Below are 20,941 nucleotides of genomic sequence, written 5' to 3'. Positions count from 1 at the left end.
ATATCTGACATAAACAGTGTCGAGATTACATACTGATCCATGGAAATGTGCTTGATGGAATCTAATTATATAGCTGCTTCTAAAGATTGAATATGAAGCTAAATGTTACCTGAAAACCAAATAATATGTGGATTTAGTCACCTCAATATCAATATGATTTGCCACAAGAACTTTGACAGTCACACTCCATAATTGGCAGGCTAGGGCTTGTTTAGTTATTCAGCGATAATGAGAATAACTCTCTCTCTTTGCCTGTCTCTCGCAAACACTCGCACACAGCCATTTCTTGCAGATGTTCGACAGAAACAATGATTTAAGCTATCAGCTCTACCCGTTGTGCCAACTGGACGCGTGCCCGTCCTTTAGTGTGACTCGAGCAAACATCGTTTGAATCGTCATCGTCTTCCTCAGCAGAATGTCTGACTTGAGGGGGAAAGCACAATGGAAGTTTAAATTCCAGAGCCGTGAACTTTAATCGACCTCTCTGCGGGCTCGGATCTATCATCTTAACTGAGGCGATCCGGAGATGACAGCCCCGCACATCCATCATAAGAACTGCTTAGCCCTGGCACACATAAAACTTGAAACAGCACAGAGACACACTCAATAGAACAGAAAAGTTTAAATTTTTTGGTAAGTGCTCGGCTCCAACTTTTTCCACTCTTACAGGGTATAAATCAAAACCTGTGCGACTTTGCTTTGACTTTCAGTCATACGCACCCAAAACATAAATATGGAAATATGCTGTCCCTTTGTATTGCCCTCTGTTAAACTTCACTTTACATTTTAATACTTCTCTCCATTCTAGCAAGTCTATTTCTTTGTTAAATCCCCTCTGTTCTGGCTGCTGTATCCCTCCATATAGAAAGGTTAAACACACCTAAGCAGAGGCAGTGTGACTGATGCCGGGGCTGTTTCTAAATGTTAATGACACCCTCCGGGCAGAGCGCTGTACGCTGCAGTATCCTACTGTAGAGTTATAGCGTGGCGGTTATGCTATAGTGGCTCCATCTGTGCACGCACACATCAGAATGTGTGTGCTAGCGCAGACACACACACACACACACACAGACACACACACACCAGGGACGGCCCACTGTACAGCTGGCACGCAGCCAGGAGTCCTTCCACTGAGTGGTCAGAGAGAGAAATCAATCAAACATGGCTTGTCAAGCCCCTGAATCCATTATGGCAAGGAAAGTGGTGAGGCTTGAGTAAACAGGGATGACAAGAAGAGACAATTAGCAAGAATTCAGGCTGTTGTTAAAGGCAAGCTTGGGGATTTGGTAGTCCTGCATGGCCTAGTTTGGCCCACCTCGGCTTAGCTCCGTCAACAGGCTCAGCTCGCAGCTTTATTGCTGGTAATTCACTAGCCCTCAGTGTTTTATGCCCTCTCTCTTTACAGCCTAAGCAGGCCAAATCCATTTAAATAAACACCAGTGCTGCAGAATGATGGCTGAGGTGTTTAAAAGCACTGATGCAGGACTAGCACATACACTGCATCACAGCTGGGGCCATTACGGCAATTCTGGCCAATATAGTGGACGTGAATGTAAGTATTAGATCAGACAAAGGAGATCTCACTGAAACTGAGTGCCTCTTTGGATTTATATACCGTACAGCAGTGGTGTGACTGCACCACACCTATTGTACTGTATAGCATGCATCGGTTACACCTGCACACATGGTGTGACGCACCGACCTACGCGCTGAAGCTATTTGCTCAACATGGTTCCCCAACCTGCAAAATTAGTCGCAAGATTTGCTCGAATCAAGAGAGGAGCTGATTTAGAAACGAAGTGCAGAGAGCTCTCTGTGCAAGTAAGTGTGCGGCCATTACTCATATGTAAACTCATTACATTGGTCTAATAGCTCTGTCTCGTGACTCTGCCGGTGCCTGCCTATATGGAAAGAACATTAGTGTGGCCTATGTATGGAACACAGAGTTGGAGTTCATTCATTCTTCTCTATGGTATGGATCAGACAGATAATTAACTGCAGAGACATGAAGTCATTGTTCAGCTAGAGATATGGGCCTGGCCTAATAAGAGCTCACACTGTGGAGTGGCGAGGAGAGAAAGGGACAAAATTACAGAAAAGGGTCTGCTAATGTCTGGTGAATGACCCGTGCTGTCTCTCAGCACAGTGTGTTATATGCTACAGTCTCTATAGTGCAATACTATAATGTGTTTAAGTGACCCCGCCACTCAAAAATGTGTTTGACCGTCCTTGTGCAGAGTTTGACACCAGACGGCTGTTTTCACATCCATCATCTGTGTGAGTTTGCACTCACAAGTAGTTCATTCGGAAGCCAACCATTGCCCTGTATGCAACTTACACATTGGATGTAGAAACCTCCAGTGCAAAGCACAGAGAAAGGACTTTTCACTAACTTAAAGCTGCCGTGTGCAGTTTTATTGGAAGCAAACACAAGTTCTGTTTACATTTCTCACCTGAACACATTCTGTGTATCCTTGTGATCTAACAAACTCCTTGAATGGATTTATTTACTCATAAATTATTTGCAGACACATTTTTTCGACTATTTTCAACGTGTGCATTGTTTAAATTGTTTACGTCCATGTTTTCTAGCCTGCGGTCCTCTTCTTCACTGCCTTTTCAGGTGCGTTGCTAAGCTTCTTCTCATGTTTCCACTACTTACTGGGTGAAATTGTCACACCTGGGAGATGTGTGATTTCGATAAAATAAAACCTTTACAAAATGTTTGGAATGAGAAATATGCACACTTTCATACAAATGATTTTCCAAAGCGCTATCTACTCCTTGTATCTGATTGGAAAAGGAGTAGTTTAATGAGACAGATTCAACTTTTTGGTAGAAAAAACAAATTATACACAAGTTATTATTCAAAGCAGAGTATTTTATGTCTTGAAATTTGTTGTTTTAGTCTGAATTTGGAAAAATGTTACTTTGTGGTATTATTGAACTTTTGTTTCTGTTTTGTCTGCTGCTGTATCAAATATTTGGCGCTCAATATGTCAGAGCTGCAGTCTAATATTATGTCTCAAAACTCATCTGTTGTCTGCGCTCTGGTGAAATCAACACAGTTACTGTTACTGTTCATATATTCAAAAGTGATTGTGATTTTGCTGGACAAAGTGAATTCAAAAGAGAAAAAGCAAAAAAATAAGAAGGATGTATCGATGTTCTTCCTTAAATGGAAATCTAGATTTTTAGAGCTGACGAGTTCCCCTCATAAAGTCAAATTTATATCCCCTGCTCGGGTGCTGTCTGGGGCTAACACACAAAGGCAGCCTGTGCTTGGCATGACCCATAAATCCTAACCATCGAATTTCTGAATGGACCTCTGTACTGGACTCGAGGAGTCCCTGTCTGCGAGACCGTGGAGGGAGAGCCCCAGATTACAGAGCCAATGAGAAAACAACTGTGAGTTTTATCACATCATTCCAAGAACTGCAGGGAGCCCTCACAGCACAAGGCCGTAGACGAGAGGCATCTAACTTAATGTGGTATTTAAGTGTAGTTTCTGTGTGTGTGCATATATATATATAAATATATATATGGCTGTAGAAAAGGTCTCAAAATCCACAGCGATTGCATGTCTCAGAGTGCATGGCTGCCACACTTGAGCTCTCCCTGTGGGATAGCATGCATGTGTGTGGGTCTCAGTGGAATAGCTAATGCATTGTATATATACATGGCTGTCTGTCTATGTGTGTGTGTGTGTGCTAGAATATTTATCAGAGGACAACTACATGAACTAAAAGCATCAAATAAGCAAAGACCTCATACTTTAACACGCATGTGCTCTTCTTACACTGGGTCCCATTGATTTCCATCTTCTGTACGACGCTGGAGGCCAACACACAAGACAGAGACAGGACCAACAGGAAGATTATTCAGAATAACATATAGCTCTCTGTGGGAGTCCCAGGAAAAGTGAGTGACAGCATCAGAGCAAATTGTGATGAAATGGTTGCATCACCCCATCTGATAGCCGTCTCTATACTTGGTATCCTCTCTTCTCACATGTATGATTCATATAGATGCATGGAGAATTTCTTCAAAGCTCTCACATGTTTATTAGTCCATAACATCTGACGCATTCATGTTTACGCTCCCAAGCCACATTTGACATTTTCTGGATATGATGAATCATTAATGATGACCTCAATAGGCTTTCACATCTTTGGCCCACAGATCAATAAAGTGGTTAGGGGAGTAGGTCAGCGGCTCTCCAGAGGTGTTTGTCAGTGTGTGCTGCTTGCATGCGTTTGTGTGTGTGTGTACGTGTGTTTCTGAGTGTGTCTCCAAACAGTCACACCCAGCAAGCGACTGTAAAATGTTGGTGCTAATTGGCGGCCAAGCGCGGCCCTGTCTCCGGCGCGACGCTCCGGGGCTGGCAGAATTGCGGCTGGTTCTCCAAGTTTTTTTTTTTCCAAGCAATCCCTGCCTGCAAGGCTGTGGGAGTTCCATCCATTATTGATCAGATTCAAGGATGAAAGCAGGAACGCTCAGTGGGGACTGAGCATCTTTGGCCCCACACAGAAAAGGAAAAAAAAAAAAAACTTTGTGTGTGAAATCAGACAAGGAAATATCTTTTTTAAAATTCATATCGAGCTCAGCCTGAGAACTACACCGTCTGGAAAATAAATATGCCGGATTTATGTAAAACGAACGCGTCATGGTGTGAATCTTTACTCACCCTTAACGTTTAGAAGCACAATCCTCACTGAGTTTTTTTGTACCCAGATGATGACATTGTGTTATGCTCTGCTTTGCCAGGCTTGGCGGTGGCTCAGCTCAGTGCTGTTCAATGATTCAGCTGTGTAGAATTGACCTCCACCTCACCTTGGCAATACTCCCCAACCAAATGGACGTTTGGCAGCCAGAACACACACTGGATACACAAGCATGTGTGCACGCCAGTGATAACACACACCGACTTTGCAGAAATACACACACACACACAAACACTCTGGGAAAGGTTACAATGCTGCTTGAAACAAAGGGGCAGATGGTTGACAATGATACAGTGCCAGCACTGGCAAGGTGGTTAAAATATGCATTTTCTGTCTGCTGTGTGTGTGTGTGTGTGTGTGTGTGTGTGTGTGTGTGTGTGTGTGTGTGTGTGTGTGTGTGTGTGTGTGTGTCCCTATACATCTCTCTGAGGTAGTTTTTACTGAGGTAATGTATGCCTGATATCATTCTAAACTTTTCCCAGCAGTGTGTTTTTATTATACAGATCTGTGTATTTGTTTTGGCTTGTTAGTGTCTCTCCAGTCCCACAGCAAAGCAAAGTGCTTTGCCAGAATTTGCTGTAATATACATTGAAATTTTACGAGCTATAAACTCAACCAGCACTGGCGCTGAATCATCGTTTAAGGAAGTAAGGGCTAATTTGCAAATATGAAAACGTGAAAAAAAAGAGCTAATAAAAACACTTAAAAGTGAGAAACTCCCTCTATTTTTCTAGAATTGCTTCCCACAGAGATATTAAAGAACAAACATTAAAGTTATAACGCTTACAATTTCAGCCCTGGTTTATTTGATGACACCTGTTGGTTTAATACTACAGGTCCCAGAGTTATTTAAAGCAGAAGAGCATGGTGTGTTAGAGTGCAGACAAACAAACTCACCTTCTTTTAAAGGTTCAGTGTGTAACATTTAAGGGTAATCTATTGACAGAAATGGAATATAATATTCATAACTATGTTTTCATTCATGTATAATCACCTAAAAATAAGAATAATTACGTTTATCTTAGAATGAGCCTTTTTCATAAGTGTCACGACCACTGTAGTTTCTCCTTTCCATGCTTGAAACCAGACAGTGAGATGAGAGGTATTCAGTCGGTTGCAATCTGAAACTTCACCACTAGATGTCGCTAAATTTTACATACTGGACTTTTAATACAGACGTCAATTTGAGATCTACATAAAAGCCTGCAACTCTTAATCAAATAGTCCACTGCTCCTTCTCACTCCAGTCCGATATTGAAATCTGACCCACTGTCTTGTTTTCATGAACTATTTTTGAATAACACCATTGCTAACAAACACACTGCATTTCCTGTGACAGCTTCACAATAAAAGCCAATCCACGTTTTGCCAGTTGAATGTCAAGCAGCAGTAGTAGGAAATGTTGGATTAAAATTTGCAGTAATTTAATAGAGCCAGTGTTAGTGGGGTGAACAGTGATAGATAAAATCACTAGAAATAACAATGGATTACCTCCTGTGTATCCCTACTGCATAGGTAGGCGGTTTGAATGTAATACTGAGAGGTAATAACCAAATGTGAATATATTGAATGGTTATTTCAGAAAAAATGCAGACTATAAATAGTAAAAATTGGGTTTGATTTCATGAAAATCTCGGGTAGGATAAGTTCAAAGGTTTAATTTGCTGTCTGAAGCCCTCTCCAGCTTCCACACCTGACTCCTCTACATGAATGAGACTGTCCACTCCATGTCATTGGCATATTCAATGGCCATCCACTCTAATCCATCCTAGGTCGTTAGCCTTGTCTGCGAAGCTAATCATCACCTCCTCTGGCTCAAGTTAGCCAAAGAGAGAGCATCACCAGAATGAGACAGTTAAATATTCATGTCCCACTGCGGTGTAATATCCTCCTCAATGATGTTTGAACCTTTTGACCTGAGGTAATCAGCAGTAATCACACGGTCACGCAGAACAGTGATAAATTTCATCAGTAGATGGTTGAGTTTGATGAGCTTTTGACACCACCGAGTGCCTTGCATCAGGCAAAAGCTCAAACATCCACACATCCAGAACCCGGCACTCACAGACAGCGTTCCTGATGACAGACAGTTCATTTCTCCCCGAGGCATGTAGGTATGACATCATTCGATTAATAATGGAGCAATTAATTATGACCTATTAGACTGATGAATTAGATTAGATGGAGAAGAGGAACGTAGCCATGTGATAATATTACACTAGGATACATTAATGACTTCTTGGAGATCGAGGTTGGGGGGCTGTAGGATAGAATTTATATGTGCCAGTTTAGAATGGCATACAGTCAGCTATCTAATTATATCAATGATAAATGGTGTTATTGATATGATAATGATTCCCCATCCCAGCAAGGGAATATTCTACAGTTGTAATGTGATTACACTGAAACTCATGGATCTATACTGTGAGACTTTGACATCTCGCAATGTGACAGCAGACACCATTTTAAATGAAAGTTTCATATTGATGACACACTTAGCTTCGTGGAAACCACTGGTGCGTTCAAGGTATCTTTGAAGCAGCTGCATGGGGGGCATAGAGGCATTATATGACTTTAAAATATTTATGTAGTTGTTCCGTCGCACCGGAAAGACAAAGATGCTTCCAGTGACAAACATGACAATTTTACTTTAATCTCTGTTAGCATGACAGGATTAAAAGCAAGTGATGTTTTTCTTCACATTATAGAAATTAGCTTCTTAAAACTTTTGATAAATGATTCCTTTGAAATTATTCAATTAGTTCTGTGTTGTGTTTTTATTCTAATAGATTAAAAATAAACCGAATCATCAATCATCAAGCAAAGCCTAAACACATCCCACAGGCATTGTTTCTTTACATTACCATGTGGAAATCATTGATGTGCTCGAGCTCTAACCGAAGCAGCTGTGTAGAAGGTTTGTAACAGATAAACACGTTGTATGGCTTCAAATATGTATGCTGTTATTCTATTGTGTGAAGACTAAAGAAACAAAGAAGCTCGCATTGATAAACTCAAACAGACACAGAGCCCTGTGCTGCATTCCACTGACATCTAGTGTTAGATTTGGGAACTGAGAAAACACACTGTGTCTGACCCCGTGCAGGTGTGTGTCTGTGTAGCCCCCCCTCCCTTTCAGACACACACACACACACACACACACACATTATCCACTTCCCCATACATCAGTGTAGTCTTATTGATCTGCTCGATATGACCTTGAATGATCAGACAAGTGGAAGCGTCTCGTTGGAATGAAACCCATCCATTCCCTCTGTCTGCTATCTGCCACTGTAATGACTTGAGGGAAGACGGGGAGGAAAAAGGGCCCATTGAGATGGACCCCTGAACCAGTCAGCTCTGCAGCGGCCTTATGTCGTGCCTAGCCTCCCCTCCAGGCACAGTCTGTTCTGGGTAAAGGGAGAGAAGTGGGTCAGTCTGTCTGAGATGCAAGAGATGTGACATGAACTGTGTAATACTGTATATTAAATCAGATAGATAGATAGATAGATAGATAGATAGATAGATAGATAGATCAGATCTCAATCCTAGCAGGATTATGTAAGTGGATTTTCTCTCCAGCCCCACATCTGAATATGGGATGTAGTGTATTAAAATGATAATCAGTAGATGAATGATGAAATGTATCCTCTTGGGGCGAAAGATGAAGAGGAGCCATGCTTCAGGGCCTTATAGGAGACGGTTTTAGTTGGGTGTGTTTCATCCTCTAACATGTAGAATCTAACAGCATATGTAAAACATTTTTCCCTGCAGTTGAAACATGACTAGAACAGTTAATAATGATGATTTTACTCCAGTTTCAAATCACTTTCATGACTACTGGAATCAGTATGTGGAAAAATGTCAGTCTCTATGACGTTTTATTCAAGATGTAAAGATTTGGAGGGTGGCCCTGTTTAAATCAAAGATCACTGATACTCTGTACATCATTAGAAAGTGTAACTACTTTATTTAAGTACAGCTTTGAGGTACTGCACTTGAGCATTTTCATTTTCTGCTACTTTAAACTTTATATACAAGTCTGAATATTACTTCTAGGCTATATATTATACCTTTTCTATTGACTTCTTTAACAAATACCATGGAAAGATCAGAACCAACAATGAATTGATCGACTAACAAGTTTTGTCTGATATCATTCATCTGTGCCACTGAGATGTATCTCTCAATGTTCACTCATTACAGCAATGTCACCTCAAAGCAAGAAGGGTTCTGGTTCAAATCTTGGCTGGGACCTTTCCTCCCACAGTCCAAAGACATGCAGTTAACAGGTTAATTGGTGCCTCTAAATTGGCCGTAGGTGTGAATGTGAGCGTGAATGGTTTGTCTCTATGTGCCCTGTGATCAGCTGGCGACTTGTCCAGGGTTTACCCCGCCTCTCGCCAAAAGTCAGCTGGGATCGGCTCCAGCCCCACTGTGACCCTAATGAGGGTAAGCGGTTAGAGAAAATGGATAGATGGATAGATGTTAATTCATTGCCATGAAGAAAACCACAGTTTATTTTGACTCAGTCCCACATACATCATCCTACTACCACAAATATTCACTAGAGGACAAAATGTCTGTCAATTTGTGGTTTAAAATAGTCCCAAGAAATGTAGTATTGTCTCCAGTAACGTTTGCTGGAGTGTCCAGACGTTAGTCAGTGTATTTTTGACCCATCATTATACACTGTTTGTTTTGGACATTTAATGATATTTGTTGACAATAAAAAAAAAAGAATGGTCACCAGCCTTATCCTTCAAAATGCTGCTTATACAATAATATAACAATTATAATAATACATTATATATAGTAGCTGGGCATTCTGCCTGAATGAAAACTTCACTTTTGGTACTTTAAGAACATTTTGCTGGTAAGATTTTTACTTACAGCAGTGAAAAAAAATCTTAATAGGTATTCCATCACTGACCACAGACAACGAATCAATCAGACCGTGATGAAACATTTTTTGATAGAAGTAACTGTCTGAGTCTTGCAAAAGTATGAACATATTCTGACAGCTTTATCTTTGCTTTACACCTCTTCCACACTTCACACAGTCTGGAAATGAAATTACAGTGAATACTGTACATGCACTACTTACAATATTTAAAAAAATAAAAATAGACTTTTCTCTCTTGACAAGCACAAGTGGAGCAAGCAAGAAGCCCAAAATGAGAAAACATTTAAAAGGGTTTCTGTGAAAAGGTTTTATAGCCCATATTGAACAATAACGAGCAGTATAGTCATGCAGGCGCACATCAACTCACAGACACATGCACACACTCCTCTGCCTCTTCATCATGGGATGTGACACCTGACGGCCCATTAGTTCCCAAAGTGCTATTCTATTCTATGAATTCCTCTCCTTATAGAATATTTAGACTCTGTGTGTTTCCCTCCGCTTGTCAACATGGGATGCATTATTCATGTTAATGTGCCATTATCTGACGCTCTGCGTGATGTAACGCAGCCATTCCCTGGCCCAGCACCCACAAACACATCCAGTGACCTTCTGAACTGTGCACTGCCATCACCCTGCCTGCAGCGCTGCAGCAGCTCCGCTTCATATAATACACAGAGGGAGAAGAAATTTGTGCTTTGCGGTAGCTTTATTGTGCAATTAAAATGTGTGCTCACTAAAAGCATAGCTACGTTGGAGATAACAAAAGATTTTGAGGTTTTAATACAGCTTGCATGCATCCACAACTGTGCGACCTGCTTTTAAGAGAGAGATAAAGAACAGCAGAGTGAATTTACCCAGCACTTAATTATGCAATTAAAAAGGTATGCCTGCATTCGAGATAGACTGATGTATCCCTGACTATATGCTTGAATGTAACAGCGATATGACACAAGGGAGAAAAGAGACAGAATTTTAGTTAACAAGCAATCTGCGCAATTAAAAGATAAGTCAAAGCCTGCGTGTTCGAGATAGAATGAGAGAATGATTTTGAGTTTTAATATGTCTTTTGTGAATCCATGAGGCACGCCTCGGTTTGAGATAGAGAGAAGAAAAGGAAAATAGATAGACTTTTATCAAGCTGTAAAAAGGTACGCTCACAAAACACGAATGTTTGAAATGATGAGAGAGAGAAAGAAACAGAAGGAGTGTAGTAAAAGAATTTGTTGGTCATTTTCTTGCAGAGAAGAAATTGGTATCACTTTAATGTCTATGTGGTAAATGTGTAGCTAAAGCCAGCTTAGTTTAACCCAGCTCAGTTAAACAAACAAGATATATCATGTCAATGAGTGAGTTCTAGAGATGCTCGTAGGTGGATTTTGTTAGGAGCAGGACTCCCAATGTTTTCCTAGAGACAGACAGTATCGAGCTTCTCATGTACATCTCAGCAAGAAGCCATATAAACATATTTGCCAAAGAGGCAAACTGTTCTTTTAACCATTCAAATGTAAATTGTGTTTCAAAATGAGGGTAAAAAAAACACACAAAAAACAAACAAAACAGGAAACTTTTGAAATATCTCATTTAGCACTGCACTGAACTGCCAACATGTCAAAAAAGTGTCGTCCAGGATAAAGGCCAGCACCCTAATCTTGACATGGATTAGACAGGCGGAGAAAATGAGTTTAAACCTAAATATCGTGGCTTTGGAAAATGTTTTATCCATCCTGTTTGACGAGCCAATAAATGAAAGGCTTTTCACAACTAATTAACATGATGGCTTCGATGTTCCACAATATTGACAGTGGCTTTTACAGACTGGTGTGGGTTGATGCACAGGTTATTTTTGAGATACCAGACCAGCACAATGCATAATTTATCACACCAAAGGATAACCCTCCCCAAGCTGGTGAATAAAGGAAGTAATAAAGGCAGCAAGGCATGCAGCTGAAATGACTGATAATGCTTTACAATGGCTTCTAAATAGAGTCTAAAAAAAAAAGTCCTGTTTGCACATCATCTTAAAGGGAAGTGTAATTATTTATCAGCCAATCAACACCTAGCACTCACTTCCTGTGTTTGACCTTGCTGGACTCGTAACCATGGAATTTTTTTTCCTCTTTCTGATAGAGAGCAGCTTGGTCATACAAAGACCTGTGTGTGTGTGTGTGTGTGTGTGTGTGTGTGTGTGTGTGAGAGAGAGAACAACAAACAAGAACAGTTTTCCATGTCTTTCTCTCAACAGGGCACCTCAGAAACAGTCTCATCCTGCTTTTTATGCCTCACCATACTGTGTCCAAATAACAAATATGTAGGGATGATGAACCACTGCTCCCATGCACACACAAAGACACACACACACACACACACACACACACACACACACACACTCATTCTGCCTGGTAGCAAATGTTCTTTTCACACACAGATCGGATAAATATGTGAAAATGACAGTACTTGTTTTCTGTTCATTTGGGATCTGTTATGACAGTCTGCATAAATAATGCATCCTCATGAAACATTGAAATATTTACAGAACACATATTGGCACATACTGTATCTGAATGTGGAGTGTGTGTGGAGGTGTGTGTGTGTGTGTGTGTGTGTGTGTGTGTGTGTGTGTGTGTGTGTGCGTGTGTGTGTGTGCGTGCATGTGTGTTATTCCAGCTACAGACCATGCCTTGAAGAGAGCCTGCCTTTAATGAGAGCTCCTGCTTACAGAGGCAGAAATGCTTCTTTAGTTTGTGTTCCCGCAGGCATTATCAGCCATTGACAGCTGGTGAATGCAGCACTCAATTTAAGTCCTATCCTGTCAGATTGGCATTTGAAAGATAGTTCAGAGACGTTTTACAAAAACTTACCTTACATTACAATATTTATCTCATTGTCAGTGACAAATTCAAAGGACTCAACCATGAAACTGAGGAAATATTGCACAATGATGGAAGGATGTTTTTCTCCCAGGCTGAATTTAGACATTGAGAGATGAATAAAAGAGTTTTCAACTTGATTGATTTGTCTGTGCGAATCTTTTTTATACTTTTTGGGCAAAAATGTACCTTTGAAATATGAAAAAAAAAAAAAACATACTATGGTATTTCTAAGATATTTCTAGAGAATGTTTTTGGTGACTTTATAATAATCCATACTAAGGTTGTGATAGTAAAAAATAAAATCTTAATCTATCTAACAGAAAATAATCAAGGCAAAATTAAAATAGTTAGACAGAGACATTAAAAAAGACTGAGAATAAAATGAGACCCAAAGGTGAACCCTGTGGGACTCCACGTGTCATGTCTGATAATAATCAGTTACATTTTAATAGGCCTGAGCAGATTTAGAAGGATTAAAATGTGATAGCCTCCCCCCAACTGTCACTAAAACACTTTATATAACTTTGATTTTCTTCCCAATTTAATAGCCAAACATTCATTATGTCGACAGTCCAAACAAAATAGACTCTATGACATGTGAGAATTACACCCATATGTGATTTTGGAAATTTTTAAATTATGACATTAATATGCGGATTTAGAGCAACACTGAATAGAAATGGATGTTTTTGTGATTTACCATCCCCAGTTTCAGAGTACCACTGTCTTAAATATGGACAGCTCTACACATGTATTTGTTGATTATGCTACTTATGATAAAAGAAATTTGCGACAGCAACCACTTTGCTAACAGCAAAACATCAAGTGCAACAACACAAGACATAGCAGTCAGCTTACTTACTAGTCCAACAGCAAGAAGCCCAGCTCAGCGTCTGTGTTTCAGCCGACTAAAAGTCAGTCTTTTAGATTTGCTGTTGTTTGGCGGCCTTTTGCTTGTTTCAGTTTCTCATTTTCTCTCTTAGCTTCCTCCATCGGCATCCCCTTCAGTCTTTTTACCTCTGTCAACAAGCATATGGGGTGTAGAGTGGGAATGACAGAGACACCATTAATCTGATTATAAGTCATGAAGAAATTCAAAATTATTTTTAAAATGCCATTTTATGGTAGTTACATATTGTTGCTTTAAAGGGTCACACCAGTGATTTTGTAATGCCACAATGTTGTGAGACACAGAAAAGAGTGAGTAGAAAAAATAAAGGTCACAATCAAAGCAGAAGAGAGCTAAATGTCCTGATTTTTAGTCCCTAATCTGGGTCAAGATGAGGTCATCCAAGGAAAGTTTAAACCTGTAGCCAAACACCAAAAAGCCCTTCATAATAGACAAACTTAGATAGACAGGTACAGGATGTGCCGTGAGGGAGGGATTTCGGCTCTTCCCAGCTGAACAGTGCGAGACCTAGACTACGAGACAGCGATAAATATATAGGCAGGCTTAATCTGGCTTTCATATAATACCATTAAATATTCCTTTAGGCGGGTAGTGAGCGGCTAATGCTTTAATCTCCAGAGGTATATAGAAACATATTTTCTGATTAATACTCTTTTCCTATAGTATTTTAAAGTTTTGCTTGGATCATTATACTGTGTAGTGGGTGAAGATGATGAGTTGAGGAATAAAGTTAACTTTGCTTCACTCTGGACTTTTAAACTTTGGCAGATATCATAATTAAATTTAAATTAGGTTCCATTTGTGGCTCAGAATGAATAGTTACAACTTCTGGTTAATAAAAACTAAAGATAAACTGCATGTTATCTGGCTTCATTCATTAACAGTGTAACAGGATTAACAGACAGATGACATATATTATCTGGAGTTTACACATGTTGCTCTCCATCAGCACGCATGCTCAGTTTAGTCCGTTCAAGCCGAATCGCATCCACAGCAGCAGCGTTGGAGATCAACCGGTCCGACCGCACATGGATGCCCAGTGAGAAGAGCGAGCACTCCGGCCAAGGGGGGTAAGACTGAGTCCTGCGCTGGTTGTAAACTCGGTGTGAGTGAAAAGGGGAGGATGAAAGGGGGGAGAGGTGGTGGTGGAGGAGGAGGAGGGGGATAAAAACGGAGTCGCTGTAGACGAAGTGCGATGGAAAAAAAAAAAAGTGTGAAATGGACAGACTGAGGCTGCACGGCCGCGATGACTCACTGGTGTCTGTTCAGATGACCACCGTGCCTGTTTATTTGTTTGAAATGATGTGACCAAATCCTATCTAAATATCTGCTCTCATCTGTAGACTAAAAAACGAATGTTAAATCAGATATCTAACATTAGCAAAGGGGCAGTAAAGAAACGCTGTTGAATTTTCTTGAGGATCAAATAATAATACAATAATAAAACGCTGAAATATTTGTTTTTGAACGGTTCTCAATCTGTTTTTTACTCGCCCGTGAGTGTACAGGAAAGTTGGGGCAAACTTGCCAGCACCATGGACAGCGCTCTGCTTCAGTACGTTCATGGGGCTGAAATATTCAATGATCAGACCAGACCAAGTTCATGGAAAATCCTTTCTGTTATCTATTTGTCACCAGTCAGTGCTCCATGTAATTATTTTACGAGAATACTTGCAATAAGCAACTTTGATGGGAGATCCTTTACTTCAGTAAACGTACCAATACCACAGTGTAAAACTACTTCAGTACCCGTTTTTAAAAAATCCTGTTTAAGTAAAGGCAGAGCAGAGTATTATCATCAAAATGTAACTTAAAATATCAAAGTCAAATAATTTGTGCATCATTTGTGCATCAGTACATCAGCAGCGTTTGTTGGACTTAAGCAGAGTTAGTTTTAACATGACAAGGAACCACAACTGGACACTTTGTTGTAAGAGGTCACAAGCCAACAAACATTGATCTTCTTTAACAAATTGTTGCATTTTATGAACCGAAAAATCAAAATTTCAGAAGTCTCAAGCAGATAGATCAGTGGATTTCCCTTTGAACTGTAGCAGAGTCACTACAGTTATAAAGTAGAAAGTAGCACACACTAGAAAAAGTACAAGTACCTCAAAATAGTATTTAGTACTTGAGTTAATGTATTTAGTTGTTTTTTTCATCTTTGGATGTGTTTTACAGTGCGGATGTCAAAAGTCAGACAGAAAATTTAACGCCATATAAAAGAAGTTACATCAAATTACTATTATGACCAACTCTAACATGTACATACTTCTAAATCCATCATGATATACTGTGAGTCACTCAGTTGATTCAGTGACAATGTTATTTCAATAACATGATATACTTGTACTCATTACAGTCTGGCCTAACAGCATTTTAATGTTGGAGCGCTGTACTGGGCTGCCCCCTAGGCTTCGTAAAGGAAGTGGTAGAGGGGAGGATGTTAGCAACAGACTGCTCCACTCGCCATGTACTGTAAGAAGGAACGCTACCACAAGTCTTTAATTCAAACAGCCGTCAGACTCTTTAACACCAGCATGACTTTTTACTATTTATTTCTGATTTAGGAGTAATTTCCTATCCATTTTGTGTATACGAGCTGCTGTACCTTATCTCAACGTGGTATATTTTACAAGAAGTATTTCTGTAAGAAGTAACCAGTAACGAAAGCCGTCAAATAGAGTGGATTAAAAGGTACAATATCTTCCTCTGAAATGCAGTGGTATAAAATGGAAATACTCAACTAATGTACTGGAGTCAGTCATCAGTGCTCCACACAGTCATTTAAAAGCACCATTAGAAGGTTCTCCATTGAAATGATGTTTGTTATGGACTTTCCAACTCATTTTCTTGTGAATTAATTATTCTAATTGTGTTGGCATTCAGCGTGAATAAAGGCAGAAAGGTCAGATCTTTTCCTTTATAAGAAAGCCGGACAAAATAAATGGGATGTCAATATTACAAAAAAAACTATTTTGAAGTTGAAGTCTGGCCACATTCAGTTCTTCCCTTTTCAGAAGATAATGTAATACTTTGTGAGTGCTGTTTCTAAAGGTTGTACTCTATAAAGAAAAAGCACAAACGGCAACAGGTAATTTAAGGCTAATTTATGACATTGAAATAAAAAAACTTGGATATTCTGTTTATCTGTTTGTGCTTTTCTTTAGCTTGGTGCCATTAGGAACAAGTTAGTCTGTTGGCATAAGAAGTTTACTTTCTTGCATTTTTGTATTTCATTTATATCCACACAATTCCAGTTACATGGAGACCAAGGCTTGTAAACAAACACACATCACATGGAATCACAAAAATCTAATCTAAGCTGGTAAATTGGACATAGTTTGGTGACAACTCACCTTGTCAGGTTCAACATTTTGGCCTTGGAGCAGGGTAAAAACCTTACATTACCAAAGCAGGATGTTCTCCTCTGCTGATTGCCTATTTGTTTTTCAGGGTTGTGTTACAAATTGTAGTCAGGTTGAGCTCACTGTTTAGCACAGACTGAGATCAGGCATGTGTGGCTGCTAAGAGAAACAGTTTGAAGGCAGAGAATGAAAGAAATCAATCAAACAGTCTCAGGAGAATAACAACAAAGGGACATGTGTGCATATGCGCATGAGGAAGAATAGAGTGTGCACGCACTTGCACATGTGTGACTCATCCGTGGGTGGTAATAGAGCCACCTCAGGGCCACAGCAGCCGTCAATCGTTCACATGCAGCAACAATAACTGGGGCAACCTGACGACACAGGCCAAGATTTATTACCAGTCTCTGAAGGGAGGAAGGCTTTTATTGAGGGAAATCCATATTCAGCAGATAAACAGTGTTTGTATTACAACAGCCTAGCAGCTGACATGTACACATATCAATCTGTGCAGGACTCTGAATATGTATCGCCCACAGTATCTGTAATTTTTACTGTAGGTGTACAAGGCGTGTGCTGTGTGATGGCGCTGTGCTCTGAGGCCTGTGTCTCCGGTTCAGGAGGAGAATCCTCGGGGAGTGAGGTCAGTTACCCTGTGACGATCGAGTATTATTTGATTTTATTCAGATGTACAGAGGACATTTAATCTGATTTGGAAACACCTTGGATTACAGCCCACAAGCGTGATACAAGAGTTCAAGGTACCAATGAAATACTACATTCATTTAGCTATTTTAAGAGCAAGACTTACACTCTAATAAGGGAGCATTTCCCCACATTACCAAGGTTTCATCTAGATCGTAACACACCATCAATTAAATGCAATAATTATTACGACAGCTGGGAATGATATGACATAAAAATCTGTCTAAGTTTCTTCTCTATCATCAGGTAATCACATAATTTGGTCCTTTTTTATGTACACCATCCTTCAGGCTGGTTCTAGCTGTCTTCAGTTTGGGGTTCGTTCCTATCTGCACCACTTCTATGAGGAGTGCTCGTCCTCCATGTGGGAGAGAGACCCGGAGGATCAAGGGTTCGTCCGGAGCCAGAGGTCAACCCTGTGGTGGAACTCAGCTGTGTGGAAGGTATTTAAACCTCTCATATTGCTCACTTTATATTCAATTTAACAACTTTACTTGGGTTCAAAATAGACAAATCCACAAAATGCATATCAGACATTGTAGAAACATTGTCTGTCTGTGTCTCTATACAGTGCTCAGCCATTCTGTTATTTCTTGCATATTCTGTATTTCATTCCTATTGTGATATTTCATATAAATAAATATCAGTCACTGATTAATATAACACATTAGAGATAAAAATCCACCACTGATACCTGTTATGTCCCATGAGAAATCCTACAGGAACACAGGAAGTGATGCATGTTTACAGGTTTGTTTGAAACATAAGGAATATTCTCTGGGGAGACGGGAGGTTAGGTACAGCATAGTGGCTGATGTCCCATAAGTGTAATTCTTCATGCCATTCTGTCTTTCAGTGCAGCCTTTGTTTCTCATTACCCTCACAAGCTTTTAAAACCCAGCATTTTATCATATCGTCCCTGAACTGCTCAGTGAAAGTATGTTGCAGCTGTATTACTGTAAGACCACTGACAGGACAGCGTACGTGTGACGCCACCCACATAGGTTTCCAAAGAGTTATTTTGAAGCTCAAAATCTGTGGTGCTGGCCACCTTCATGTTGGAAGCCCTGCTTCTTCAGCTTCCCAGCTCAGTGAATCTGAGAACGAATGGTGCCTGGGTGCTCAAACAAGCCATCTGAGATTGACTTCTTCTGTAGCCAGCCTCAAGTGGACATTTGAGGAACTGCAGTTTTTGGCACTTTTGCATTGGCGTCACTTCACTTCAGATTAAGAATGCTAAACAAACATCTTATGAATATATAGTGTCTATAGAATATATAGAGTAAATATTTAACTTATAACAAAATAGTACAATCCTTTCTTACATACTCCAAACAAAACTATCCTTTGTTTTATGTACAGTCTCTTGTATTGTAACTATAATGATGTTACTGCTGTTTGACTGACTGACTTGAACTGGATTCATTATTAGTCTCTTCCTTGGGAACTGCATCGATCAATGCAATTGATTAAGTGCTACTTTGAGGCTTACTGTGATTGTAAAAGCCTTTAGTGCACCCACTTTTCAACAATACATGAAGTTTCAGTTGTGGAAAAAGTGAATTTATTATTCTACCTTACTTTTTCCCTTGTTTCCCCCCAAATTAGACATATTCCCCATGTACTGCTGTCCTTGTCTCTGCCAGCTTCCCCTCTACTGCTGCTTCCCCAGTGTAAAAACACTCTGAGATATATTTATGTAACAAAGTGCATATAGTTGTTATTTAAAACTGTTGTCTTTGTATGATGAACTGCAAGCAGTGCTGTAGTGGTATTTGTAAAGGTGAGGGATTGCATGTGAGCCTCCTGCCCATTTGGTAATTTGGAGTTTTTTTCCGCATCACCAACAACATGACCTTTCCTAACAAGAAGTGCAGAACGCTGAGAAAAGATTACCTCCTATAGTAAAAAAGGACTAAGGCTGCACAAATTACCAACTGAGGTTCCTATCTGTCTCCCTCCAGGTGTCCTTGGCCCTGGGTCTGCTGATCCTGACTGCAGGTATTGCCAGCCTGTCAGTCGGTTACTCCACTCCTCATAAAATTGAGTCATTCGGAGAGGGAGACCTGTTTTTTGTGGACGCCCAGGCCGCAAACTTCAACAGGGGGCTGCACCTCAGCACTGCGGCCGGGATCGGCCTCTCTTGTCTTGGCTCAGCTCTGGCGGTGATGGGGGTTGTTGTTTGGCTCCTCCCCAGGGCCAACTTCAAGGAGAGGCTGTTCCACAGACCCGGTGAAGGAGAACGGAGAGGAGAGTCTGGGTCAAAGTGGAGGGTTTCAAGGGATGTGGTCACTAGGCCGCCAGGTATAGAGGAAGAAAAGATACCCGTCACACTGTCAAAAGTGGAAAATGTGCAGCCCACTTCTTAAAAAAGATTCATGCTGAGCTACATGGTGTATAGGCTTTTGTTCTCGTCCTTGGGCCTCATTTAATGGTCTTATTATTGTTTCTAAAGGAAACAAGTGTCATTTTAGTATGCAGATTGTTCAAATGGAGGTTGTTTTGTGACATGGATATACAGTAAAGACATAAAGGTCTGGACACCCGAAAGCTGAAGCTGAAAAGTCCAAAATAGAGAGAATTATCATAGTTTATTAAAGTAACTAACCGTTAGTTAACTGACCGTTAGCAGCTTGTTGGCTTGAAGAGCTTTATTTTCTGTCCTCAATAGCTTTAATTAAGTAAACAGAACAAAAGAGAGAAAACAGAGAGAAGCTTGCCAGCTACAATATCACATCACCAAAAACCCTTCAAGTAGATTCATTTCACATAAACAAGCTTATGATTATGGTGTGACTTCTGCTTAAGACGTACTTCTCAGGATTTAAAAGCACAACTTGAATAATTAATCCAAAATAAAAATGTATAAATGAGGCCTCAAGACTTGTGGCTCTAGTAAGCATATCTTGTACTGCAGGATGAGGTATAGTTGTTGACCATAGACTGTGTTCGTGCAGTGTTGTATTTTAAAAACGTCCACCTCAATGCTCAAAGAAAGCAGAATCCTAATGACTGGAAAATTATACGTTTTATATGTTTTCCCCGCTTGTTTGTGGTATCTGTGCTCAATATTTTTTTAACAGTTATTTTTTCAAATATAAGTGGCACCATTTTTAAGACAAGGTGGTGATATTCTACAGTGATAGTCACGTACATACAGACACGCAGATCACAAAGAATTTAGAAAATGAGCTCACATGCAGAAAAAAAGTTAAAGCAAAAAAAACATGTTCAAAACAGTTCAGTACATTTTCACATATCTCCTCTAATGCCTCAAATAATTCAACACATGTACGGTCACATGCGCTTGCACTCATCCGCTCACCCTCACACCCACACACATGCACAAATTCGTGCTCCATTGACAATATCACCTATTTTCTCCCCACTGTAATCTGGCTCCTTAATTGCCTGCAATCTGTGTCTCCAGGCAACAGTTGGGCTTCAAGTGCTCT

General features: G+C 40.1%; 1 protein-coding gene across 2 annotated transcripts in view; it reads left to right on the top strand.

Moving 5' to 3' along the window:
• Positions 1 to 20,601, top strand: part of nrsn1l (neurensin 1-like) — a 35,513-nt gene extending 14,912 nt beyond the window's left edge. Inside the window, exons 1-4 of one of the 2 annotated variants that reach the window (XM_027285993.1) lie at positions 14,304 to 14,483; positions 17,342 to 17,424; positions 17,777 to 17,929; positions 19,451 to 20,601. In XM_027285993.1, the coding sequence (XP_027141794.1) occupies positions 17,365 to 17,424; positions 17,777 to 17,929; positions 19,451 to 19,855 (618 nt within the window). In that variant the 5' untranslated portion in view covers positions 14,304 to 14,483; positions 17,342 to 17,364 and the 3' untranslated portion in view covers positions 19,856 to 20,601. Of the gene's footprint in view, positions 1 to 14,303; positions 14,484 to 17,341; positions 17,425 to 17,776; positions 17,930 to 19,450 lie in introns of those variants that run through there. The other variant, XM_027285994.1, reaches the window with a different exon arrangement.
• The last annotated feature ends 340 nt before the right edge of the window (positions 20,602 to 20,941 follow it).

The sequence above is a fragment of the Larimichthys crocea genome, chromosome XIII, assembly GCF_000972845.2.
Source record: "Larimichthys crocea isolate SSNF chromosome XIII, L_crocea_2.0, whole genome shotgun sequence".
NCBI classification, from domain to species: Eukaryota; Metazoa; Chordata; class Actinopteri; family Sciaenidae; genus Larimichthys; species Larimichthys crocea.
The sequence above is the reverse complement of the archived record's forward strand: the minus strand, read 5'-3'. Positions and strand labels throughout refer to the sequence as shown.